Raw genomic sequence first — 26,476 nt, 5'->3', positions numbered from 1 at the left:
GCCCCCTTTCCATGCTGCTTTCTGCATACTCTCTGCCTGTGAATGGAGACAGAGCTCCCTGGGTCGGGAAGACCCTGAGGGAGGCAGTGTGGTGGGCAGAATAGAGAGAGCCTGGAACTGGCCTTCATTCCGGAATGAATGAGTCCAGCTTTGAGCCCAGGAGACCCAGGAACGTGAACTGCAGCTTGAACACTTGAAGACTGGCTGACTTACTCTGTGACAGGACACCTTGTTTCCACAGAGCAGACCACTCTGCCATCACTGAGGCCTCTTAGGCACATCTGAGTCCGGCTGGGCAAGCGATTGAATGGGGATATTTGTGCGGAGAGTCCCACCGGTGAACTCAGCCGTGGTATTCCTGACAGAGCCAGCCCTGATTTAGAACAGTGACCACCCAGTTGGGGGATTAAGACTTTGGGGAAATTTATTTTCAGAGAGACTGTTTTGTGGGGCAGGGAGGGTTGCGGGGGTGGCAGCGTGGGAAGCCATGCGGCTGGTGAATAAGGCTCTGAGCTAAATAGTTCCAGTGCTCTTGCTCTGGGTCTCAGTGTCACACCACAGCAACTGGGAAAATTGTTAGAACTGTAATTTTTAAACTTCTTATTAGGGAGAATAGGGGGTTGTAAGTAGAGCCAAGCTGCCTGGACCCCTGCCTTTTTCCGAAGCCCTGGATCCCTGTCGATTCACCTGCGTTTCCATCCCATCGAGGCTGAGTGTGATGCTGCTTGTCTCTGTTCTTTGCACCCCTCCATTTCCCTGCCCAGTCCCACTCCTCAGCTCCTCATGCTGAGCCTCCTTGTCTCCCAGATCTGCCGGTCTGCCCTCTGCCACACAGCTGCCATGCTGGGCTGGTCAAAGCTGAAAGCAGTATTTGCAGAGAAAGATGTGTGGAACATTCTTGGAGCCCTGGTAAGCCAGCAGCTTGCTCACTGTCTGCTCCTATGCAAGGGAGGGTGGCGTCCCCAGCGGTCTAGGTCGTTTTCCTGCAGCTCTGGGGTTTGCAGCAGTAATGGCAGCGGCGACAGCAACAGTTCAATGATGAGATACTCATTAAGCACCTACTTTGTGATTGGCACCTAGATATAGTTCCTGCCCTCCCCTTGTTTCCTGTCTGAATTGGGGAGCTAGACACACAAGTAGACAATCTCAGCATACTTCGGGAAAGGCAAAGGAGGGGTACCCAGCACAGTCTGGAAGTTGAAGGAAGGCTTCCTGGAGGAGGTGTCATCTTCAGAAGGAGAAATATAAGGCAGGGTAATACTTAGGCAAAGGGAAGGAATCAAGAGTGCAGGCCAAGGTGATGCTGTACATAGGGGTGTGGAGCAGAGCACACATTATCTGGTATGATTTGATCCTTACAACCATCCTGAGAAATAAGGGCAGAAGGGCCTGGTGTGTAGGGAGCTATTAATGTAAGTGCCTTGGAATCATTAGAGCAGGGGCAGAAAAGGCAAATGCTTACAAGGTCATGCAGGAAACACTAACCAGAGATCAGACTGGATGGGCCCGGAGGAGAGATGTAGGCCCCAAGACCCAGCACAGGCAGCCTCCTCAGCATGGCCAGAAACCACACACCATTGTCACAGCACACATCTAGTAACACCGCCTTTACTCTCCTAAAGTGAAATTCATAAATAATATCCTCTACTTTTGCATATTTCCAAAATAAGTCATATAATGCCCTAACTCCAAAGGAGAAGTGAAAGTAATCTACAACAAAATAATCTGTAGGAATATATGGAACACAATATAGCATAACATGATATAATAATAGAATATAAATACTGTATGTAAATGCTTGGGCCAAGTTACTTTTTATTTATTTATTTTTTTGAGACAGAGTCTCACTCTGAAGCCCAGGTTGGAGTGCAGTGGTGCGATCTTGGCTCACTGCAACCTCCGCCTCCCAGGTTCAAGCGATCCTCCTGTTTCAGGCTCCCGAGTAGCTGGGATTACAGGCACTTGCCACTGGGCCCAGCTAATTTTTGTATTTTTAGTAGAGACGGGGTTTCTTTTTTCTTTTGTTTTTTCTTTTTTGAGATGGGGTTTCATCATGTTGACCAGGCTGGTCTCAAACTCCTGACCTCAGGTGACCTGCCTGCCTCAGCCTCCCAAAGTGCTGGGATTATAGGTGTGAGCCACTGCACCCTGCCAGGGCCCAGTTACTTTAGTAGACAATGATGTACATGAATCCTTGCCCCTCTCCATAGAATCACTGTGAATGGATCTGCTACAAATGCAGAATGATATGGGAGTCACCACAAGAAGGGTCACCACAAGAAGGGTCACCATTGGTGATGAGAATTCCAAAACGATTGTATTAATAGCTCCCCCGACACCAGGAAAGTCTGATTAGATCAGAAAGTCTGATGACTTTCTGAACAAGATGAAGTATAGTCTTTGATGTCTATTGCAGATGCACTCCTAGAAAATCCAGTATGTAGTTGAACTGTGAAAAACTACTCTGTTATCTAAAAGAGCCAACTTCTAGGCATGGATTAGTATAAGTAGGATTTTGGTAGACATAAATGTGTAATGGGATATTAGAAATTGGTGTACCCCCCTCATCATTTTGAAAACCATAAACATCCCCAAGTTCCATAATTCCCTCCACACAGTATAGTCCCCAGTTGAGAACCCATGAATTGTTTCTAGGAGAGAAAGTGGCTCAGGGTTGTTAAGAGAAGCAGGAAATCCATGCCGGGTGCGGTGGCTCACACCTGTAATCCCAGCACTTTGAGAAGCCAAGGTGGCCGGATCACCTGGCAACAGGAGTTTGAAACAGCCTGGCCAACATGGGAAAACCTTGACTCTACTAAAAATACAAAAATTAGCCAGGTGAGATGGCGGACGCCTGTAATCCCAGCTACTGGGGAGGCTGAGGCAGGAGAATCGCTTGAACCCAGGAGGCAGAGGTTGCAGTGATCTGAGATCGAGTCACTGCTCTCCAGCATGGGTGACAGAGAAAGACTCTGATTGGGGTGAAATTTCCCCCATTGATGTTGGCAAATAATTTAAAATGTAAAACACTGCATAGATCAAACAAAAAAAAATATCTTCAGGCTGACTTTTCTCATGGACTGTCAGTGTGCAGTCCGGTCCAGGCAGGAGACACGGAAGCAGGAGGCTGGGCCACAGTGTTCTGTGGAGGTTTGGGCCCAGTGAGGAGCAGGACTTGAGGCTGTAGGCAAGGGGAGTTGTTGAAGCATTTTAAGCAAGTGGGTAGCATGGTTAGAGAGCTGTGCATTTCACACAAATCACCCAAGCTACAGATCAGAGAAACGTTGCCAAGGGATGGAATTGGAGCCTGTGCTGTATAGAGTGTCTGGGGAGAGATGATGAAGTCAAGAAGACAAAGGCATGGGCGGGATTAGCTAGTTGTGGAGATTGATTTGATATGAAGTGTGAAAGTAAAAGTTGCCTCTTGGCTTCTGACATGGGTGAATGCTGGTGTCCTGGACTGAGGTCAGAAATACAGAGGGAGGAACAGGTGTGGAGGGAAAGGTGGTGGCTTGATTTTGTGCATGTTAAGCTTCTAAAATCTGTGAGAACACCACAGGTTTGTGCTTCCATTGGAAGTTAGATATGTATCACTGAAGCTTGGAGAACAGGGCTGTGTTTGGTGAACCCTGAGCATACCGTTGGGTAGTAGATGAAGACTGCAACCCTAAGCCCAGATACGCTCTCCTAAGGAAATTGTGTGGTGGGAGGAGCATATGAGTCAACACTGAGATCCCAGGAGACATCAGTTCCAAGGATCCCACAGAGGAGACTAGAAAGGGAAACCTGGCAGAAAGTCAAAGGAGGACAACAAGAGAGGAGGGTCATGGTCACCTAGGAAGGACCATGACCAGTTTCAGGAAGCAGTCAAGGGTACAAAAACCCAAGGGTTTCTCGGGTAACTTCAAAAGATGGGAGAGATGAGCAGGCAGGCTAGGCTCAGCCTCCCCACCTCCTTCAACCCCAGCAGCCCCACTTCTTCTCCTTCTCTTTCTCCTTCCTCTTTTTTTGTAGAGACAGAGTCTTGCCATGTTGCCCAGGCTGGTCTCCAACTCCCAAGCTCAAGTGATCCTCTTGCCTTGGCTTTCCAAAGTGCTGGGATTACAGGCGAGGGCCACCACACCCGCCCCCCACTCCTTCTATTAGTTTGAGATATTGGGTTTCCAGTTAAGATTTCTTTTTGAAGAAAAGATCCTGCCAAAAGAAGCTGGGAAAAACCATGGATGTAGCCTTCTGTTTTAAGAACTTAGACTGCAGAGTGAAAGAGGAGAGTTAGGATCGGAGCTAGGAAGGAGATGCAGGAGACGGGGTTTGGGTTAGTGGTGGTTGCAAAGGGAAGGACACATCATCCTTTGAACCTTCAAGGATGGAAGTCTGATGAACGCAGAAGGGGCTGTATTCCTAGGCAGGCGATGGAAGGTATGAAAACACGTAATTACATGCAGCACTGCTAGGCTCTGTTTATTTTTATTTATTTATTTTAAATATTTTATTTCATTTTATTTTATTTATTTACTTTTTTGGAGACAGTCTGGCTTTGTTGCCCAGGCTGGAGTGCGGTGGCGCGATCTCGGCTCACTGCAACCTCCACCTCCTGGGTTCAAGCGATTCTCCTTCCTTAGCCTCCTGAGAAGCTGGATCTACAGGCGCGTGCCACCACACCTGGCTGATTTTTTTGCATTTTGGTACACACGGGTTTCACCATGTCGCCCAGGCTGGTCTTGAACTCCTGAGTTCAGGCGATCTGCCTGCCTTGGCCCTCCAAAAGTGCTGGGAGTACAGGCGTGAGTCACTGTGCCTGGCCTATTTTAAAAATTTTAGGTTCGGGGGCATGGGTGCTGGTTTGTTACATGGGTATATTGTGTGATGCTGAGGTTTGTGCTTCTAATGTTCCCATCCCCAAGGAGTGAACATAGTCCGTAGGTAGTTTTGCAACCCTTGCCCCACTCCCTCCCTCCTGTTTTTTGGAATTCTCAGTGTTTATTGTTCGCATCTTTGTGTTCGTGTGACTGAGGCTCTGCTTAAACAGAATGCTGTAGGCATGATCTTTTGCAGCCTAAAGCATATGACCTTGAGATTGAAGATTTAAACTAAGATAGAAATAAACAGGATTTAAGCAATAGGGTTCACCTTATTGTTGGGAGTAGGAGAAAAAAATGTATGCGCCAAACACTGGGGCCAGTCTCTATGAGCTTCATGCTTAAACTGGGTCAAGGCCAGGGAGTATGATCTCTGTGGCATGGTCAATCCGGGAAGGCTTCATGAAAGAAAGAAGATTTCAGGAGCTGTGGTAGGAGGGGATGGAGATAGAGATGGTTTTGACAGATTTTTGCACTCAGGGGATGGCTCCTGTGTAATCTCAAAACGGTCTGAGGGTCCCTTCCATAATCTGACACCTTTTCTTACAGCTGGAGCAGGAGACAAACAAAGCCCTCTGGTTCCTGAAGCAGTGTGTGGCTCTCTTCAAGAGCCCACAGGTTCCCATCCGCTGGGCAGCTGTGTGGTTTGCAGGTATGGCCTTTCGTCTTGTTGGAGCTACTGTGTCCTTGTTGTAGGGTCCCTTAAACTGACTGGGCACCCAGGACATGAGGACACACAGAACCCATGGGAATTACATTGGGGGGTGGGAGTGGAGGTGGGAGTGCCTGCCTGTGCCTGCCTGCTCCCTCCCCTGCAGGAAGCTCCTGGTCGGGTTGGGTGGTAACCTTCCCATAGCAGAATGTACCAAGTCCTAGGAGATCAACCAGCAGAGAGACAAAGGGTGGGGCATATGGGGTCTGGGAGCTGCTCAGTGGGGGAAGTTCAGAGGTAGGTGGGGGACTGCCTCAGATCACCCCAGGGAACAGCTGTTCAGGGCAGAGGAGTATCCACTCCTTCACCCAGCCCAATTTGCTTAGAACCCTTCAGAGAAGCAAGGGACACAAGTTTGACTTTATGGGAAAAGTTCAAACCTGAGGCTGGTGGCCAAGGGAGGGAAAGACAGGAAAAAGGAGGGGAATGGTGAGTGTTTTGGGAAGGGGGCCGAGAGTACTTGCAGCCAGGACCCCACTGATTCCTGGTGGGGCCTCTGAGGTGCTTCTCTGCGTCCCTGTAGGCCAGATTATCCAAACCCTAGACTTGGAAGAGATTGATGAAATTGAGGAGGCGTACACAGGTGAGTGGCAGCCCAGTTGCCCCCTCCTTGCATCTTTTAGTGGCACCGGTGTTGGTGGGGAATGCTCAGAAGTTAGGAAAAGTGGGCAGATGGCCTCACAAAAATGATCATCCAGAAGTGTGAAGAGGCAGGCTCATCCCCAAGGTGCTTAGGTTCTGAGGTGCTGGTCAGAGCCCTCCTGCCCCATGTTCACTCACACCCTCACCACCATGGAGCCCATTCATCAGCCAGGAGGATCCCTTGGGTTTCTTGTAGGAGAGACAGCGCTGGGCTCCCATATGTAGTTGAGTCCCTGGCTGCAGCTCTCTTTGAAGTCAGAGAACTTCACACATAGCTATTCTATGGGAAAGAGAGGATGCAGGGCCAGGGAGGGGCAGAGGAGAGGAGTGAGTGGTTGGTAATGGGTGCAGGGTGAGGAGCAAGTGGGCGTCACATCTCCCTGTGCTCACAGCAGCTATGTGGCCTTGCTTGCAACAGAGCGTTGTGGACTCCTAGAAGAAACTCTTGCTCATAGTTTAAAATCCACCAGTCCTGACCCCATTGCCTGGTACCTGTCTGCCGCAGGGCCTAGGCCCTCCTGCAGCCCACTATCCTTTCTCTGTCTGTGTTTCAGCCCTAAGGCACATGCAGAGAGACTCTGACCCCATGGTCAGCTGCCTCACCACACAGACTTTCTATATCCTGGAAGCCAAGAAGAAGCTGCTACTGGCCAAGGCCCCGACCTCCTGCTTCTGCAGGAGGAGGCCCCAAAGGCACTACTTCTGAGCCTGCATCCTTGAGTCTCAGATGTAGGCCTGACCATCAGACCCTGTGACAATGGGGCCAGATTCCTGGCTCCTGCGCTAGAAATGGAGGTATATCCCTGCAGAATCTTTGTAATAAAAGGAAAAAGCATGCACCTTTGTGAAAATAGCTATTAGGTTGTCTTGCCAGTCAATTCTTGGCCTTCTGGGGTAGAGTCACTTGTGAGCCACCTTCTCTCCTGTGAACATCTGGGTCGGGGTGACCTTTCCCTGCTCTGCCCCTCTGCTCCCTTCTCCCATTCAGCCATGGGTCTAAGGCCAGAGCCAGCCGTTTCTTTTGAACCAACCTCAACTATGAGCCGAGGGGGAAGTAATGTTGGCATACATGAGGTGTTCTAGAATGCAGTTGTGATGGTAAGCAACAGAGTTGCTTAAGCAGGAAAGTGATTTATTAAAGGGTTGTTAGTGAAAAACCTCCTGGAAGATCAGAGAGTTTGGGTACCACAGAGCCAGGGACAGTGCTGCTCTATAGAAACACCACCACGACTGGCCCTTGGCACAGCCCAAACCACACCCCATGTGTCAACACTCAGGCCTGGATACTTGTCCTGCAGTGCCCTGCCTCTGCCAGGGCAGTTTTGCTTTGTTACAAGCAATGATAAAAGATAGATCTTACTAAAAACCTATTAACAGGTCAAGTGCATTGGGATGAGACCCACCTCAAAGACTGCTCTGACACCCCCACAAGTCACCTCCTCACTTTGGTCAGGCATAAAATAACAGATACAAGGTAATGAATATATGGAAAGTAATGGATTCTAGGGCCATCTCTGTCCCAGGATGATTTTGGCCAACTCTGTTGGCCTCTATGGGCCTCAATTCTGTAAAATGTAAATTTATAAACAGAGAGTTGGGAAACATTATCTTTGTTTTTAAAACTCAACTTCAGACGCTGAGAAAAAGATACCTTTTAAGATACCACCTAGTTCTGACAATTGAATGGCTCTTACCAAATTCTGAGAGGTGCCATTCCCTTGTGCCTGGGAAAGCTGCCCCATAGCTTATATCCTAAATGGAATTTTTCTTGACACTCTCTTGTTTTCCAACTTTTCTAAAGTAAGCAGATATTATGCATGTAATCTGGAAACAAAACACCACCCCACATTAAAAGAATACAAGAAGAGTCTCTTAACCCAGTATTCCTGTCCCCCCCGACATCCCGCAGGAGCCTTGGCATCCTCGAGAGACAGGATGAACTGCGTTTGGAAAAATTACCTTGTGTTGCAAACTTTCTGGGGGGTGCAGGGAGGAGCGCAGTGGCAAGGAGGAACCAGAAGGCTGGAGTCCACTCCAGGTCTGGCCCGTGACCAGTTCCCCAGTGGCCAGTCTCTGGGTCTTGCCCACACATCCTGTCCAGCCTGCAGCTGGTCATGCACAGGTGTCACTTCCTGCAGTTCACAGTGGGCTCTTCTGTCCCACTGTCAGGCAGGATCTTATGCAAAATACGGGCCTGTGGGGAGCGAGGGTGGGGCGGGGAGTGGCATTGGTGATGCTGGGTCAGCCAGCCAAAAACAGCTGTTCACAAGAAGCACCCTGCTCCCGGGCAAGAGGCTCTGTGCCTGCCAGCAGGGCTGGCAAGTCAGGACAACTCCGCCCACGTGTGTCTCCTTCCATGGCCCAGGGTCCCTCTCACTCACCAAGGCCTTTCTGTGAGGACCAGAAGCCTCTCTAGAGGAAACCTTCCCCAGGAAGCCTTTGCCCTCCCACCCACGGTGACTTCTGCCACCTACAGACTCCAGGAATTCCCTGGCCGAGCACCTGTCACAGCCAGGTGCTGGACAAGCAGCAGGGGACCTGTGCAGGCTGAGGAAGCAATTTGGTTTTATATTTGGGAAACAAAGCAAAGAGAGACCCCACTATATTCCTGATACAAAAATCAGGAAGGTAAGCTTTTTAATCAGTCATGGCTGGTGATGAAGATGTGGACTCTCCCTGAGGGGCCTCTCTGCCCAGGGGATGGGCCAGAATCTCCGGGAGTTGGTGAAACAATTTGTGGTTATCAAAAGGGAAATATGGGTTCTTCAAGACTGAAAAGCACTGATCTAGGAAAAAAAATCATGGTCACACATGGTGGCTCATGCTTGTAATTCCAGCACTTTGGGAGACTGAGATGGGAGGTAAGGCTTGAGCCCAGGAGTTCGAGACCAGCCTGGGCAACATAGTGAGATCGCATCTCTACTCAAAAAAAAAAAAAAAAAAAAAAAGAAAGAAAGAAAGAAAGAAAAAAAATACCTTTGTAGAGCTCTTTTCTTATATGATCTTTTTATAGTCTTGCCTTCTTTCCATAAGTGGCAAGGGACTGAGACACATCTGGCATGCACCACGCACAGCGTAGTCCAGGCCCTAGAGAGGCACATGTTACATTATCAAAAGGCAAAGGCTGCTGTGTTCTGGCAGGTCTAGATGCAGATCCTGGCTCTGTCCTTACTAGCTATGATCCTGGGAAAGTCACTTCCATCCTGAGATCTTTCTCATTTCATAAAACGAGAATGTCACCTGTCACACAGGACAGTGAAGACACAATGAAAAATGCTCTCAACAGTGCCTAGGATATAGCAGGTGGTCCACAAATGCTGCTGCCCACTCTTCCAGCAACTGCATCTGCCTCAGGAGACCACATACGGAGTCTGGAGGAGAATGTGACACTCTCAAAGCTCTCTGTTTTCTAACTGGTGAAGCCCCAAACTCACAGCTCAGGAAGTTCTCATCAGGCTGGGCCCAGCCCCAGAGGCCTGCTGCACCCATTCACCCACCCACCCACCACCACTACCAACTCCCTCTCCAAAGGTCCCAGCCAAAAGTCAGCAGCCCCCCAGAAGGGGGCAGGGGACACCTCCACAGACATTGGTCATTCAGGTTTTATTTATGACAACTTCTTAGAACACACACATCCAATCTAGGAACAGAAATGTACAACATGAGGCTTAAATAAGTTTCATACACTATGTACAGCCATCGGCAGAGGTACAAAACATATATACACCTTGTGCTAGTCACATCGCGGAGGACAGCAGGAGTCTAATGAAGCCTGCAGCCTGGGCAGGGCATGATTGCTAGAAAAGAGCTGGTGGGCAGGGCAGGGCCCTAATTCATCTCAGGGGTCTTCTCTGACCCTCGGCTCTTTGTGAAGCAGTTTCTACTTCCTACTTCCCTGCAAGGCCCTCAGGACATGGTTCACGGGACTGAACTGGGGTGTGATGGGGGCTTCAAAATCATGAGTGCTGGGGATGGGGCAGGGGACAGAACAAAGATATCAAAGAAGACACAGAACTTTCCCTGCAAAATCTGTCCTTGCACACAAGACGGCAGGGAAGGATCTGGGAGTCAAGAGAGGAGGGCCAGGCCCAGGAAGGCCTGTGGGGCATTGGCCACTGACCAGGAGGCTATGCCAAGCGAGGAGAGCAGCGAGCAGTTGCCTGTTTGGGATGGCAAAGGGACACAGACCACAGGTCTGGGACACACAGTGGGAAGTCACTGCTCCTGCAGGGCAGGTTCTGCCCACACAAACACGATGGTGAACAGACCAGGCACAGGCAACAACCAGGGGACATGCCTGCTCCCAGCCCAGACCACATCGGGGGATGCCCCCCAGAGCTGAGAGTTAGCAGGGCAAAGAAGTGTTATGTTCCCTAACTTCACTGCAGCCGCCTGCCGGTGTCTCCCTCCACCACATCAGGCACATGAGAAAGTCCCCGTGACCTCGTGTTTTCCCCATGTGGTTTTGTGCTTTAAACTGCCCTCTGCCCAGGCCACACAGCCCCAGACAGGCAGCAGGGCTGGACAGCTGAGGATGAAGAGATTCCTAGGCTGAATCCAGGGCGAGGCCATTCCCAGATCCACCGCTGTCCCTTCCCAAGGGGCTGAAGGTGGCACTCTGACCACCTCAAAGGCTTGGGTGTGCCAGCCTCCGCCTGTTAGTCTTTCCTCCTTCCTTGGAAATCTCGCAAGGCAGCTCCAGGCGCTGCCTTTGAGAGTTCCGGCTGCCTCAGAGGAGTCCGTCACTCACATGAAAGCAAATACTGAACTGACTGACAGTGAGGATGGGGCCCCGGCACAGGACTATGCTGAAGAGGCCCAAGGGCAGTGGGGATGGAAGACTCCTTCTATCCAGGGAACCCGCTCATAAGCTTCGAAAGCACAAAGTGGGGCTTGACCCAGGAGACAGGGAATCAGAGCAAGCTCTTCAGGCTCACTAGGGCTAGGACTCAGCCTGAACTCAGGCATTTAGAGATTTGGGGTGCAGGGTTTAGAGAGCGCTTTACTCCTGGTCCCATGGTATACAGATGTGGCTGGGCCTGACAAGGCTCAGATCTTACGATGGGCACAGAAGGGTGAGAAGTTAGCTGGCGAGTCCCAGAATTCAAGGCCTGGTCTGAGCAAGGGCAGCCCCCTGTCCCAGACACAGGCATCCCCAATCTCACTTTGGACAGAGGCAACCTGGGAGGAACTTCCCGGGCCCGGGTCTATCCAGTCTGCCTGCGAGACCCTGCCATTGTGCTCAAATCACAACCATTTTGTGCTTCCAACACTTAGGGTGCTTGTGCAGTGATTGGAGCTGGGGGCCTGCCCCCTAACGATGGACCCTGGACATCCCTGAAAGAGTGGGCAGAGACTCCAACTCTCATGGAGCACAACTTGGGGTGTCTCAGGGATGCTGGGCTCAGGGCTCCCGAAGGACTTCAAGTTTAGAGAGTCAATGACACTTGCCAGGACAGCAGAGCTGGCCCCGCCGTGAGGTAGCTGACCCATCGGAAACAGCGGAAAATGGGCAATGATGATGAGCACCTCTCGCGGGGCCGTAAGATCACACTTCGTGTGAGAACACGCCTTGCAGCTACAGTGCAGTCACCCCAGGTGGGGCATCCCCCGCCCAGCTGTGGGAGCTCAGGGGACAGAGTCTTATGTGTTTCTATCGCTTGTAAACAGTCATGCGGACGGATTCTTTCTTACAGGTTGCAAGATCAAAACCTTCTGTTCAGGTGGGGAGGGATGGAGAGGAGTGGGAAGAGATTTGTGGCCACATCTCAGAGCTAAGGGGTTACCCAGCACCCCCAGGGTGGCCAGAGGAAGAAGGATTTCCAGTCATTGCAGACAGACTGTTCAGGTCCTGGGAGACCAGCATCTGAGGCAGTCTCCTTCCTGCCATCAGCAGGCCCAGACTTCAATACCACTTCCAGCAGGGCCAGCACCAGCAGGACAGCCTTCTTAGCCTCTGTGGCAGCTCCGAGGAGGGCACGGGGAAGGGACCAGGCCTCACTTAACCTCCACGGGGGCCTGCCTCCCCACAACACTGGGCGCCACATGGAGAGGGCTCCAAGTGCCCTGGCCCAAGATGGAGAGGAGCCAAGGGCAGAAACACAGAACCACCTCCAGTAAGTCCAAGTCACTGCGTCCTCTGAAGGGAGGTGGGGCTGGCTCTTGGCTCCCAGACTGAAGCCGGGAAGCACAAGACCAGCGAAGCAAGGGAAAAACAGTGGGCAACTTTGGGTGGGGGTGGGGCGGGGGAGAGGGATGGAGCTCAGTACCTCCCAAGGCCCACTCCTGTAATTCCAGAGTTTCCCCAACAGGGGGCGCCAGAACACTGATTTAAGAACCTCCCCGGAGCTCGGTGTCCTGAGCTCGGTGTCCCCAGCCCCGGGGCAGAGGAACTGCCGACGCCCTCCTCCTTGATAATTTCCTACAAGGGAGGGCCTGCGCTCCATGCCAGTTTTAAGGCTGAAAATGTGTCTCCTGAATAACCAGAGAGAGAGAAGCCGGAGAGACTCCCCGGCCCAGTGCGGGGCTGCCGGGCTGCAGGGCTGGGGAGGGGCGGGGGCCAGGGTGCCGGGCCGTCTTCCCCATCCGAGCCGCCTCCCAGCAGACACAGCCCCCACGCTGCTTCCTACGTGGCCCACGCAGGACTCTGGGGTGGAACCCCGGGGCCTGGGCTGTGGGGTAAGCGCCCCCGCCTTCCCAGGGGCGCTGGGCACCAGACCTCGCGAGTGAGAAGACACATGTGGTGCCACGGGCATGGCTGGTGTAAGGCTGCCCGGCACGGGTGCCAGGCCCCCGGGACGGAGGAAGGCACTGAGCGTCAGGCGGCCTAGAGGCCAGGGGGTACGCTAGAAGGCTCCCTGGGGGCTGTGTCGGGGACAGGTCCAAGCTGCAGAGTGAAAGGAGCAGTTCCCTCCTCCGCAAAGCAAACAGAGGAGGCGGCCCTGGAGGGCCGGGGCAGCGGACTCCCTTTGGAATTTCTGGCCCCCAAGAGCTGAGGGAAAGAATATATGGGAAGAAACTTCAAGTCAGTTTCCAGGAGGCAACAGCAAAAAATAAAAATAACAAAATAAATAACTGAAGTATTTCTGACTGTCTCCCCAAAGGAATCTTTCTAGCAGCTCTATCTTGGCCCCATCTGAAAGGGACCCCAGGGAATTGTTGGGGCCAGCTGGGGCTATCTGCGGGTGGCCAGAGGGTTAAGGGTTAGCTGCAAGGCCCAGCCGCCCACACCTGGTTTCCTTAGCTACCTGAGGACTATCTTTTTGGGCTCAGAGGCAGGTGCAGTGGCTCTAGAGGCTGGGCTGGGAGGCGGGGGGAGGCCAGCTCCTCGGAAGGGTGGGATGGGGCCAGGCTGCTGCACCTCCCCACAGGGCCCCACCACTGGGCCAAAGGCCTGAGAAAGGGGCAGAGCCAGTTCAGCAGGAGACAATGTGGCCAGGACCACTGGGAGTGGAACAAGAAGGGATAATGCCCTTTGGCTTCACAGCTTGATTTCCTCCCCAGCCCCTCTCTCACCCAGAGGCTCCAGAGAGGCAGGAGAGGGACTGAGGGAACAGTGTCCTGTGGGAAGGCCAAGGGAGAGGGAGGAGGACAGGAGAGGGGGCCACGCCCTCTGTCCCCAGGGCAGCTGGCCCCATCGGCTGGGTCACAGCTTCCCTTCCATGCTGTCCAGGCTGCCGGGGTCGAGGGTCCGGGGGCATCCCTCTGACCTCACTCCTAGGGTGGGCCGCTGTGGGGTAACCGCCGGACACTCCAGAACTTCACCGTCAGGTCACTGGGGTGGAGGACAAAGTGGAGGGGCGTGGGTCAGCTCTTACAGTGAGCTCGGCTGGCTGCCCCCAAAAGTAGAGGATGAACTGGATTCCCCAAACTCCCCAAATGCGGTTGGGGCTGGGAGGCAAGCATCGCTTACGGGGAGGTGGACTGCAGGTGGTGGGGTGCTGGGCAGATGGAGAGGCCTGTGCACTCGGAGGCCCCCGGGGGAGCTTTGTCATGGGTTTTTTTTGGGGGGATGTTTTGTTCTGTCCAGGCCTGAAGTCTTCCCCCATCTGCTCCCTGGCACCCATCTCCTGGGGCCTGTCCCACTGTTCATGCTCGGGAGAGGATGATGGGAGCAGGAGGGACAGGCAGGGCACCTCTCTGGGCCAGGCAGGACAGGAAGGGAGAGGAAGAAGGAGGAGTAAAATAATCTCATACCGTTAAGAAGCAGCTCAGATCGAAGTGGGGAAAGAGAGGGAAAAGGAAAGAGGGGGAAAAGGAAAGAGGGGAAGAATGAGAGAGGAGACAGGGAGAGATGGGGAGGGTCAGGGCAGGGTGGTGGCGCGGCCCTTTATGGCCAGGACTCGGCGAGGAAGGCAGGGGGTGAGTCCAGGGACGTAATTCCACAACTTTACCCGGCAGTCACTGTGGGGGGAGAGAGGCGAGGACAGAGAGGAGAGGTGGGAGGAGATGGGAAGGGGAAGGGAGAGAAGGGACAAAGTCGGAACAAGAAAGAAAGCCGTCTGAGTAGCACCCCATGGGACAGAGGGCCTGGGGGCTCCCCAAGCAGGGGGCCAGAGCAGGAGGTGTGTGTAAGAGACATGGTCTGGGGACTGGCAGGGCTGCTCTGTGCTCTGAGAGATACCTGGACGGGGGAAGACAGCCAGGGAAGGGGAGGGTAGGAAGGGCTTGGAGACAAGCGGGCAAGGCCTGGCCCGGGGCCCAGTACCTTCCCCCTCCCCTGCCTAGCGCAGTGCCCAGCATATGGTGGGCACCCACTGAAGGCTGGCACAGGCTAGGTATGCAAAGGAGGCCACCATGGAATCTGCTCTGTGAACCGAGCCTGTGGGGACAACTGCAGGGCCCTGAGCCTCCCAGCCTCCCCTGCCCATACCAGGAGATGAGGGGAGCAGAGGCAGATCTCTCTGTCCAGCACCCACCTGGAGGCTGTGAAGATGTGCTTGGCGTTGGTGCAGATGGCATTGATGGGGCTGTCGTGCCCCTTGATCTCACCGATGGGCGTGAAGTTGTCCACGTTCCAGACCTTGATGACGCCCGCACGGCAGGCGCTGAGCAGCATGGGGCGGCCTGGGATGAAGGCCAGGGCGCACACCCAGTCCTTGTGTGCATTGGGGATTTGCTGCGGGAGGATCAGGGCTGGTGAGGGCTGGGGGAGGTGGTGAGGGAGAGAACCTGCCCCAGGGCCCCTCTTGCTAGTAGTGGAGCTACTTCCAGGGTTCCCTGGCCTCTAGACCTGCCACACAGGCAGGTGACACTGGTTCCAGGAGCCATGCTAGGTGGCCTGTGCTGTGGGCTTTAGGAGACCAGAGATGGGTCCCTCTGCTCTTCTTCTCAGGTTCAAGCCTAAGATCCTGCCCTGGCAGAGAACCCTTCAGCCCTCACATGGGTCAGGCTAAAACACAAATGCTCCCAGGAAAGGAATTGGGTAACTGAGCTTCACATTCAAACACAAGAGCTGAGAGCAAAGGCTTTGCTGAGGGCAGGTTGCCTAAGGGGGAGGTGTGGCATCAGGAAAGGCCGTGGGTAGGGAAGGGAGGATAGAGACAGTGGAGGAAGAGGGAGAACAGGAGGGCTTGGGCAGCTGTGAAAACCATCTGGCCTGGGGCCCAGGGTCTCCAAGGCTCTGTGTGTGCTATGGGAACCACCCCACCCGAGTCTACCCTCTCCCCTTCCTCCTGACCCCACCTGGATGAGCTCCTGCTGGTCTAGGTCCCACTTCTTGATGCCATTATCTCGGGAGCCACTGAACAGGATGTCTCCCTGGATGGCGAGACACTCGATGCCGTCGTAGTGCGGGGGCTCAAAGTTGTGAGTGGGGCCAATGGTGCCCGTCACACACTCGCCCAGCTCGAACATCTGCGGGAGGAGGGGCCAGTAGGGAGAGGCCAAGTGGGAGGAGGGAAGGCAGGGCCTGCAGCACTGTGGACCCAGGGGCCTGAAGACACAGGAGTCTGGCTAGCGTGAGAGCCACTTGCCCTCTGGGGAGAGGAGCTTCCCAGCAGGTGAAGGTTCCTGGAGGTGGGGCTGCTCCTTCCACGGGCCTGGGAACACTGACGGTTCAGGTCTTAACCCTTCCCGTGGACACTGGGGCAGGGGTGGGGGGAGACCAACTCAAGTAATGCAGGGGTGAATCAGCTCATCACGCCGAGACCCCACAGCTCAACGGGCAGCTGCTAAGGAGAAAGGCGGGTTTGGGGTGTGAGCCTCCCTCTAGAATTCTTTTGTTTTTTACTAAATGGTCACCATAATCCCACCACCCCTGAAAATCCTGCTTCCTTCCAGTTTCTTTTTTGTTAGAGACTGAGTCTCACTCTGTTGCCCAGGCTGGAGTACAGTGGCTCAAACTCAGCTCACTGCAACCTCTGCCTCCCAGGTTCAAGCGATTCTCCTGCCTCAACCTCCCGAGTAGCTGGGACTACAGGCACCCGACACCATGCCTGGCTAATGTTTTGTATTTTTAGTACAGACAGGGTTTCACCATGTTGGCCAGGCTGGTCTCAAACTCCTGACCTCAAGTGATCCTCCCACTTCAGCCTCCCAAATTGCTAGGATTACAGGCATCAGCCACCACGCCTGGCCTGCTTCCTTTCAGTTTCTGACTGTGTATGGACAGTTTTCAATGGCATAATCAGAGAGCAAACAAATTAGTGTTGTTTGTCTACTTCATGTTTGGTTTGCTATTTATCATTTTAATAGCTGCAATGTATCCCATTTAGTGGATTTTCCATAATTTGATTGTTATTCTACCCTTCAACATTTAAGTTATGAATTTTTCACCAGTTACAAAATAATGCTGCAATCTATAACTTTCTGCACATAACTTCTTGCCTTCTTTGGGGTGATCTTCAGCAAACATCCCCAGAAGGCTTCTAATTTTTCGTGGGTACTCCCAAGGCAACAGAGGGCAAAGACTGGGGAGAGTGGAAGACCAGCCCTGACCCAGGCCTCAGAGCTGAGGCAGCCCCAGATACCTTAACATAGTGGTCCTTGGAGCCAGTCACCACAAGGTCGTGCTGGCTGGCTGTCTGGGTGACCGTCAGGCACATCACAGGACCGATGTGGCCAGTCAGCTTGCCGACAGGCTGGAACCTGCAGTGGGAAGAGGCCCAGCCGGGGTAGGTGAATTAGAGGGGACCCTGGCTTGGGGTGGGGTGTCTGCCCCAGAACAAACAGGCCTGGTCAGGGTACTCACCCACCCCCGCTTGGTTAAGGCAAGATCAAGAATCTAGACAACAGGTGCCCTGCATCCCAGCAGTCTCACTAGAGAGGGCACAGGCCCAGCAGCATGGGGGGAATAAAGGTGTTGCTGAGGTCCTACCCACCCTGGGGTGGGTCCCCCTGAGCCAAGACCTGGGGACCTTGCCTGGGCATGCCAACGCCCCCTCTCTCCCCAGGTATCACGCTGACCTGCTAAGCTCCCAGATGCGGACGGCGTTGCCCGAGGCGGCGTACAGCATGGTGCCCGAAGGGCTGAGGGCGATCTGGTTGATCTGATGCTCACCCTGAGCACTGGTGATGGCACGGGTGGACGTGGCGGCACAGGCATCCCCTGAGATCACCTGGCCTGAGGATCTGCCCATAAGGGAGAAAGGCAAGGCCAGAGGTCAAAACAATCCATGTGCACAGTGCAGGGAACCCATAAAACTTCACTAAGACCAGCCCAAATAACCCACTTCTAGGAAGTCTTCCTTGACTGACAGAGAAGAGCAATAGCTTTTCCTATAAGACAGACCCAGGGGAGAGCTCCACTCCAGTCCCCGGTGAGTCAACTCCCCATATGGCCTGCCTATGTGCCTGGTCACTGGCTTGGAAAGATGGCAAGGCTCAGTCATGAGACTGGGTGTGAACCTGGATCTTCCGGAAATCAACCTCTCTGAGTCTCAGTTTCCTCATCTGTTAAAAGAAGTGATTATACCCATTCTGTTTACTTTTTTTTTTTTTTTTTCCTGAGATGGAGTTTCGCTCTTGTTGCCCAGGCTGAAGCGCAATGGCGTGATCTTGGCTCACCGCAACCTCTGCCTCCCGGGTTCAAGCGATTCTCCTGCCTCACCTTCCTGAGTAGCTGGGACTGTAGGCATGCACCACCATGCCAGGTTAATTTTTATTTTTAGTAGAGACGGGTTTCTTCATATTGGTCAGGCTGGTCTTGAACTCCTAACCTCAGGTGATCCGCCTGCCTCAGCCTCCCAAAGTGCTAGGATTACAGGCATGAGCCACCACACCCAGCCTGTTTACATTTATTTATTTGTTTGTTTGAGATGGAGTTTCACTCTTGTTGCCCAGGCTGGAGTGCAATGGTGCAATGTCGGCTCACTGCAATCTCCGCCTCCCGGGTTCAAGCAATTCTCCTGCCTCAGCCTCCTGAGTAGCTGGGATTACAGGCATGTGCCACCATGCCTGGCTAATTCTGTATTTTTAGTAGAGATGGGGTTTCACCATGTCGGTTAGGCTTGTCTAGAACTCCCGACCTTAGGTGATCTGCCCGCCTCGGCCTCCCAAAGTGCTGGGATTATAGGCGTGAGCCACCGCGCCCAGCCTTGTTTACTTTTTTTTTTTAAAGACTTAATTTTTTTTAAGGCTAGTTTTAGGTTCACAGCAAAACTAAGCACAAGATACAGATATTTCTCACATGCCCCTGCCCCCACACAGGCACAGTCTCCCCTGTTATCAACCAGAAAGCTGCCTGGGTTTTCATTATGAACCCATGTTGACATGTTGTATTGCCCAAGTCCACAGTTCACGTTCAGGTTCACTCTTGGTGTTGTACCTTCTAAGGGTTTGAACGAATGTATAATGGTATGCATCTACCATTATAGCATCATACAGAATAATTTCACTGCCCTAAAAACCCTCTGTTTATTTATTCATTATTATTTTTTGAGACAAGGTTTGCTCTATCGGCCAGATTGGAGTGCAATGGCACAAACATGGCTCACTGCAGCCTTGACCTCCTGGGCTCAAGCAACGTTCCACCTCAGCCTGCTGAGTAGCTGGGACTACAGGCACGCACCACCATGCTCAGCTAATTAAAATATTTTTTGTTTGTAGAGACAGAGTTTCCCTTTGTTGCCCAGGCTGGTCTTGAACTCGTGGTCTCAAGTGATCCTCCTGCTTCAGCCTCCAAAATACCTGGGATTATAGGCATGAGCCACTGTGCCCAGCCTGTTTACTTTTTAAGGATCAAATTAATAGATTGTATTACAGTGTTAATGTAAGGATGTAGTATGACTTCTGCTAAAAAATACCCACAATCTTTATTTTGCAAGGCTCTTGGTCTCAGTTCTGCCTCCCCTGCCCTATGCCTGTGTGCCTGAGACTGTCGGGGCAGGGCTCAGGGCCATGACTGGGTGGTCACCTACACAGGCAGTGTCCAGCATGGCTTTGGGGGCTCGCCCTGTTTCCTAGCTCCTCTTTCAGACTCATAGGATGATATCTAACACACCTCAAGGGTCAGGGTTTGGGGGACTGGGCCGTGGGTAGAGGCCAGGCAGGCCAAAAATTCCTCTAGTGGTGCTACCCCAGACACTGTCTCCCAAACCAAGAGATCTCACCTTGTATCCCAGGGTCAAGCAAGTTCATAGGCTGGTAATGGTCTTTGTGCCCATGTAGCTGGGCTGTGCTGTGCTGAGTGGGTCACTTGGGCTGGGAGCATTTGCACCCAACCCAGCCTGCTGTAGCCCACCACTGTGAGGCAGGTGAGGGGTACTCACGTGAGAGTCCGAATGCACTTGGCTGAGTCCCGGATGTCCCACACCTTGATGTAGGAGGTGGACACGGAGAACACAAGCCCCGAGTGGCTGCAGTACTTGATGGAGACCACATTGTTGGGGTGGCCCTTTAGAGCTGCAATCTCCTGTCCCGTAACCAAGTTCCACATCTTGCAGCTTCGGTCTGTGAGAGATGGGAGGAAGCCACAGGGAGGGGAGGGATGTCAGCCACTAGGGGGCGTAGCTCTGCCTCTGCAGGGGCTGCCCAGGGTAGGGGAAAGGGATCCAGAGAGCTCCAGAGGATGGAGCTCCAGTTCTGAGAGAGAGAAACACACACACACACGTGTGCTCACTGGCATGTGTGTGTGCTAGTAAAAACTCAGGGGAGAGAGAATTCCCTCAGAACTTCAGACCAGGGTTCCTCAAGCAAACTTTCCACTAACACCAGAGTTCTGTGAGCCACACTGCTAAGGTGTCCAGGGCTAAAATAAAATTCTTAAGCTTTTATGATGCCTGTTCCTCCAAACGCTAATTGCTGACAAAGTAAATGAGCCAGTGCAAGCAAATGTTATGGGAAAACTTGGAATCAATCAATCACACCTAGATTGACAGCTATCCCCCTACTGCCGTGGAGAGCTATATTTATGCTTGTGTTTTAGTATGCACAAGCAGACTAGTTCTGTTGGTAAAATGAATGAATGAATGAATGAGTAAATAAATAATTCTGTATTTACTTATTGAGATACGGTCTTGCCCTGTTGCCCAGGCTGGAGTGTAATTGCACAAACACAGCTCACTGCAGCCTTCACCTCCTGGACTCAAACGATCCTCCCACCTCAGCCTCCTGAGTAGCTGGGACTACAGGCACATGTCATTGTGACTAATTTTTTATTTTTTGTAGAGACAGGGTCTCACTATGTTGCCCACCCAGATAGTCTCAGACTCCTGGGCTCAAGCGATTCTCCCGCCTCATGCTTCCAAAGTGCTGCAATTATAGGTATGAGCCATTGTGCCCAGCCTGGTAAGATGTTTGACTTTGTTGCTGTAATTAGGTAAGCGTGACTTTGTAAAGTGCTGCTGCGATCATAGGGAGTGCCTAGATGTATGAGCTGGGGTGATGTCGGGCAGTGCAAGTACAGGTGGGGCACCTGAGAAGCTTTCTGAAGTTTCCCTGGGAGCTCTGGAAGGAAGTGCTAGATGGAGCCACCAGGTCAGGTATGAAGGAAGGCTTGGCCAAGGATGCATGGGATGGAGGCCTTGAGCCAAGGTAAGAAACAAGGGTAGTAAGTAAATAGACCACCATATCCTCAACTCCTGGAGTCTCTATGTTCTCATCTTCTTTATAGACCACTCTGACAGAGGAAGCATGGGTGAGTAGGAGACCCCAACCCTACCTGGCTAGTTGGGGTTCCACGTACCTTTGGACCCTGTGAATAGCAACTCATCTGTGGCATCCAGGCAGAGGATGGGCTTGGTGTGGCCTTCGGCCATGGAGACGCACTGCAGTGGGGCTGTCCGTGCACCCTTGGCTCCTCCAACCGGGGAGATGATGCCCCTTCCCAGGAGAGAGGGAGAGAGGGCATGCTCATCAGCCAGTGAGACCGTGGCCAGGCTGATCAAGGCACGTGTGTGGGACGGGGACAGGGCGGGGAGGGGATGAGGACCTCATAACAGAGACTTTAAGGACTTCAGCCAAATTCCACCAAGGTCTGAGAGCCAAGAATGGGCTACAGAGTGGAGATGGCCTGTCTTAATCAGCAATCTGTCAGTTGCCATCCTGAGCACTTCTGGGCAAGCAAACCCTGTGCTAGGCACAGCTAGAAGGTGCAGGAGGTGGGGGCTCTGTCCACAGAGAGTTCCCGTCTGACAACGTCTGACCCAGATCCTGAGACGTGAATGCACCTGGGTCCAGTTGGGCAGGGCACAGGCCCGGGGGCTGGAACTGGGCCCTACAGCTTCCACCAGAAGCTGCACGCTGCTTCAGTTAACCAAGTGTGAGGGAGGGGTGCTGAGAGGGAGGGGTGCTCAGGCCGCCACTCCCATGTACCCTGATCCCAGTAAACCCTTCTGCCAGTGACTGCCTCTGGGGCTGGCATCTTCCGAGCAGAGAGCCATGTGCACACATACACACCCCTTCCGGACCAATGGGGCCAAACCTGTGACTGGCATTTACAAAGGGCCAAATCCCTTAGGGGCCGGCTTGGCTTTGGGGTAGGAGGTTTGGGGCTCTCTGGAATGGGGCTGTATGAACCCGGAATGACACCTCCTCGCTCCCACGATGCTGGGGCAGCGAGAACGAGGCCGGCCCAAGTGAGTGTGAGGATTCTGACACATCCAGCTTCCTGAGGTTCTGAGGATGATTTATTTTCTCAGTGAGCGTCTTCTGGGATGAGACCCTGGCTGAGTTATGTCTGAAAATATATCCTAGCTTTGTTTCTTTTCCCAAGAGAACGCTGCTCCCGACAGTGACTCTGTGGCCAAGGGTCTACTGAAATGATCAAGGTTTTGCCTGTGGTGCTTCTGGCACAGCTCCCCCCAGACTCTGCCAGGCCCACCCTTGAGGATGGTGGTCGGATATGTCCAGCTGCCAGCCAGGTGCCACACATGCACAAATAGCCCCCAAGCTGCCCCAGCGCTCCGCTTCTGACAATGGTTTGGCTTCGCTGCATGGCCATAGAACTATGTCAAAGGGATCACGCTCCCCCAGATGACAGCCTGGCCAGCTGGCTAACATCTTGTGGTGGCAAAGCCTCATGACCCGCAGTAAACCAGACGTCGACACCCAGGGCTGGAGGCTCAAGGTGCTGAGACAGCCTGCCAGAAGAGCCCAGGAAGCTCTCAGCCCATGAGGGGCCCTTGGCTGCCAAGGGCTTGGGCCCCCAGGTCCTGAGTCTTACTTCTCATTGTGGGGTGTGGTGCTGGGTTGGCAGGGAGAACCAGCCTCCAGCCATCCCACAGGCTAAGGGAAGGAGAGGTACCCGCACATGTATGTGCCAAGAGGTGTAGGCAAGGGGTGCTGCCCCCATGGTGCCCCTCCCAGAGCCAGCGTCTGAAGGGCTCACCCCCAGCACAAGCTGAGGGAATCAGAGGACCCAGAGCACACCACCGGCACCCCCAAAAGGAGCAGCCCTCAGCATTTCCCCTGCCTTCCAGTTGTGGAGAACTCAGCCCCAGCCCAGCATCCCCTAGGCCTCCATGCTGCACCCCTCCCTGCCCAGGTGAGGAGGGAGAAGAGAACAGGGCCTGCGACAAGCAACTGTGCACTCTCCCCAAGCCCCCAGCTCTGGCCGGCGCAGTCCAAGGCCTTGTGGCCACCCTGAGAGGGAGGAACCATGAGGGCGGGAACAAGTCTGGAGAGGAGGCAGCAGGGAGGGTAGTGGAGGGGCCGCATGCGGAGGACACGGGTGTCAGGCAGGAGGGATGCAGCGAGAGAGAGAGAGAAGAGGGTGCCGAGAGTGAGAGTGGGGAACCAAACACGAGAGACATTCTGTGTGTACCTCAGGACCTCCGACAAAGAGGAGTCGCTGTCATCAGACCTGGGGAGGGCAGAAAATTAGCTGGATTAGGGGGTGAGAGGAGACACACACAGAGGGACGCAGAGGCGGCAGCAGCGTGTGGGGTGGTCAGAGGGCAGGTTATTCTCTTCCAGGGGAGCAGAGACAGGCAGAGGAATGAGGGCCTCGGGAGAGCAGGGGAGGAGGTAGGTGGGCTGGTCTGGGAGCTGGGACTCTCCCCCAGGAGTGGGCCGCCAGGGTCTCTTGGCTTGTAGGGGAGGAGCAAGGACGGGGCCACGGGGAGACATGGGAGCACCAGCCCCACCCGTGGGGAGATGTTTCCGGGGCTGTTTGCTGGTTCCAAGCTCTCTGGCTGCCCCATCACACAAGCTGGGGGCACCTGCCCCACCCCAGCAATGCTTGTACCTGCCCAAGGCTGAAGGAAGCCATGCCTGATCCTACCCCTCCCTGGGAGCTGGCTTCTTCCAGCAATTCCTCAGGGGCTCACTTATTTACAAAGCCCACTATCCCCAGGGGGCCCCCTGGGACAGTGCCTAGAAGCTGGCTCTGCACCATGCACAGGCTCCAAGACCGGGACCACTGGACAAGACCAAGGCCTCCAGAAGACCACCAGGCTGGGATGGGCAGAGACCTGCCCCAATCCTTCCAAAAAGGGGACCTGCTGATTGTGACAACATGGAGATGGGCTAGAATTGATCCACGGCTTTCCGCATAGCAGTCTGGGCCAAGATAGGTTTGGGGAAGGAGGTGTCTGGGGTACCAGGTCTGCAGGGCTCTGACTCCTGGGCTCAGCATTCATCGAGTGGTATTTTGACCCAGGAAGGGGCATTTCTGTGGGGAGGTGAGTAGGGTGGACATCAGGTACTAGATACAAGGACAAGTATTTTCTAGCATGAGACTCCCCTGAAGGACACAGCAGTGTCGTCCCTGGGGCAGGGAAGCATTCAGGGAGCTAAGAGAGGAGCCCTCTTGAGGGCTGCAGAGAGCAAAACAGGACCAGGGTGGGCCCAGCAATGCTGGGGAGCCCAGAGCAGCACATGGAGGATAGGGTCCTTCCCGTTCCTGAGGCACAGCAGGCAGGGGCTGGAAGTCCCAGGCTCTGAGTGCAATTCTGCCACTTTCTAGGTGAACATCCCTGGCTCCCTCTCTGAGTTTCATTTCCTCTTATGTGAAACAGGGAAGACAGTTCTCGTGGTTGTTTTACTGCCTAATGAAATCACATATATGAAAGCAGGTTGTAAAGCACAGGGAGAAAGCCTTCTGAATGCAGGGGAGGCTGTTAACATAAACCACACCGTTAGTCATTACAGTCTTGCATCAGGAGCTGTGCATATAGGTGGACCTGAACCTGCCTAAGGAAGGCAATTTGGGGGTCTGGTCTCTTTCTGCTGGAGAATACACAGAGTGGAGTGGCTGAAGCTGAAGGAAGGGGCTTCAAGCAGACCCAAAGCAGCAGCAGAGGTGGATTAAAGGGCAGCTCTGGAGAGCCCTCGGGCACCTGCCCCATGCGACCAGCCCGCCTGACTGCCCGGCCCCAATTCCTGTGGCCTCCTTCTTGCCCTCTCCTGAGGGCCTGGCATGCTCAGGGGAGAAGAAGGGCCCACGGTCAGTACAGGAAGGAGAGAAATGCCAGGAGAGGGCATCAGGGCGTCAGCTCTTGGCGGGGCTGGAACTTCAGGCTGGGGTTGGCTTGGCCGCCTGAGCCCTCCTCCAGCAAGGACCGTCCACAGGCTCCCCATTGCCACCTCGGTGCCCTCCCCGCCTTGCTCCTCAGCCCTGCTTACTTGTCCAGCGCTGACCCCTGGCTCTGATTACTGGTGAGACGAGAGAAGACATTTCGGTCATTGCGGGGCCGAGTGGGAGGGGATGATGGGGGTGTGAATCCCACATCTGTGGACCTGGTGAGTCGGGACAGAGGGCAGCCTGTTAGTGACCACCCCTGCCCACAGGCCCCCACTTGGTGCTGGGCTTCCACCTTCTGCCTTGGCTGTGAGGCCCGCAGGGCAGGGCCTGCTGTGCAGTATTCTCAGAGCTTAACACCCAATTAAACTCCTGGATGCTGTCTTTAAACATCAGTCCTCATCATTCGCAGATTCCATATTTGGGAATTCACCTATTTATTAAAATGTATTTGTGGTCAGGTGCAGTGGCTCATGCCTGTAATCCCAGTAAATTGAAAGGCCGAGGTGGGAGGATTGCTTGAACTTAGGAGTTTGAGACCACCCTGGGCAACATGGAGAGACTTCAACTCTACAAAAAGTAAAAAAATTAGATGGGCATGGTGGTGCCTGCCTGTAGTTCCAGCTACTTGAGAGGCTAAGGCAGGAGGATCGCCTGAGCCTGGGAGGTGGAGACTGCAGTGAACCCTGATCGTGCCACTGTACTCCAGCCTGGGTGATAGAGTAAGACCCTATCTCTAAAAAGAAAAAAATCCTCCTGCCTCCCACCAAGGCAGGTGGCAAGAGGCCATCTTGAGCCCCTGCTTTCCCACTATTTAGCTGTGCGCCACCAAACCTCTTAATTAAGTGCATGGACGAGAAAAAACCCTGAAAGTCGTCCTTCGATCTACAGAAGCTCTGTGGGCCTGGCCCACATGTGGGTGACCAGCTGGGTCCCTCCCTGCCATTCTGCATTGATCTCTTTTTCCTTTGAATTTCCTTCCTTCCTTCCTTCCTTCCTTCCTTCCTTCCTTCCTTCCTTCCTTCCTCCCTCCCCCCTTCCTTCCTTCCTCCCTCCCTCCTTCCCTCCCCCTTCTTCCTTCCTTCCTTCCTCCCTCCCTCCTTCCCTCCCCTTCTTCCTTCCTTCCTCCCTCCCTCCTTCCCTCCCCCTTCTTCCTTCCTTTCTCCCTCCCTCCTTCCCTCCCCCTTCTTCCTTCCTTCCTCCCTCCTTCCCTCTCCCCTTCTTCCTTCCTTCCTCCCTCCCTCCTTCCCTCCCTTCTTCCTTCCTTCCTTCTTCCCTCCCCCCTTCTTCCTTCCTTCCTTCCTCCTTCCCTCCTTTCCTTCCTTCCTTCCTCCCTCCCTCCTTCCCTCCCCCCTTCTTCCT

General features: G+C 53.6%; 2 protein-coding genes across 5 annotated transcripts in view; one reads left to right on the top strand and one right to left on the bottom strand.

Annotated features, from left to right (window-relative positions):
- The window catches only part of LOC112631710 (maestro heat-like repeat-containing protein family member 7), a 50,997-nt gene extending 43,946 nt beyond the window's left edge, over positions 1 to 7,051 (top strand). Inside the window, exons 19-22 of the mRNA XM_025397193.1 lie at positions 808 to 909; positions 5,409 to 5,511; positions 6,095 to 6,154; positions 6,768 to 7,051. Coding sequence (XP_025252978.1) covers positions 808 to 909; positions 5,409 to 5,511; positions 6,095 to 6,154; positions 6,768 to 6,919 — 417 coding nt within the window. The 3' untranslated portion in view covers positions 6,920 to 7,051. The remainder of the gene's footprint in view (positions 1 to 807; positions 910 to 5,408; positions 5,512 to 6,094; positions 6,155 to 6,767) is intronic.
- A 2,746-nt stretch (positions 7,052 to 9,797) lies between these two features.
- KIF21B (kinesin family member 21B) overlaps positions 9,798 to 26,476 on the bottom strand; it is a 54,922-nt gene continuing 38,243 nt past the window's right edge. The window contains exons 27-35 of one of the 4 annotated variants that reach the window (XM_025359554.1): positions 25,219 to 25,332; positions 23,417 to 23,455; positions 21,338 to 21,474; positions 19,923 to 20,103; positions 17,620 to 17,784; positions 17,184 to 17,301; positions 15,898 to 16,068; positions 15,132 to 15,331; positions 9,798 to 14,616 (exon numbers count right to left, since the gene is read on the bottom strand). In XM_025359554.1, coding sequence (XP_025215339.1) covers positions 14,517 to 14,616; positions 15,132 to 15,331; positions 15,898 to 16,068; positions 17,184 to 17,301; positions 17,620 to 17,784; positions 19,923 to 20,103; positions 21,338 to 21,474; positions 23,417 to 23,455; positions 25,219 to 25,332 — 1,225 coding nt within the window. In that variant the 3' untranslated portion in view covers positions 9,798 to 14,516. The remainder of the gene's footprint in view (positions 14,617 to 15,131; positions 15,332 to 15,897; positions 16,069 to 17,183; positions 17,302 to 17,619; positions 17,785 to 19,922; positions 20,104 to 21,337; positions 21,475 to 23,416; positions 23,456 to 25,218; positions 25,333 to 26,476) is intronic. The other 3 variants (XM_025359573.1, XM_025359562.1, XM_025359581.1) reach the window with 3 other exon arrangements.

The sequence above is a fragment of the Theropithecus gelada genome, chromosome 1 (assembly GCF_003255815.1).
Source record: "Theropithecus gelada isolate Dixy chromosome 1, Tgel_1.0, whole genome shotgun sequence".
NCBI classification, from domain to species: domain Eukaryota; kingdom Metazoa; phylum Chordata; class Mammalia; order Primates; family Cercopithecidae; genus Theropithecus; species Theropithecus gelada.
The sequence above is the reverse complement of the archived record's forward strand: the minus strand, read 5'-3'. Positions and strand labels throughout refer to the sequence as shown.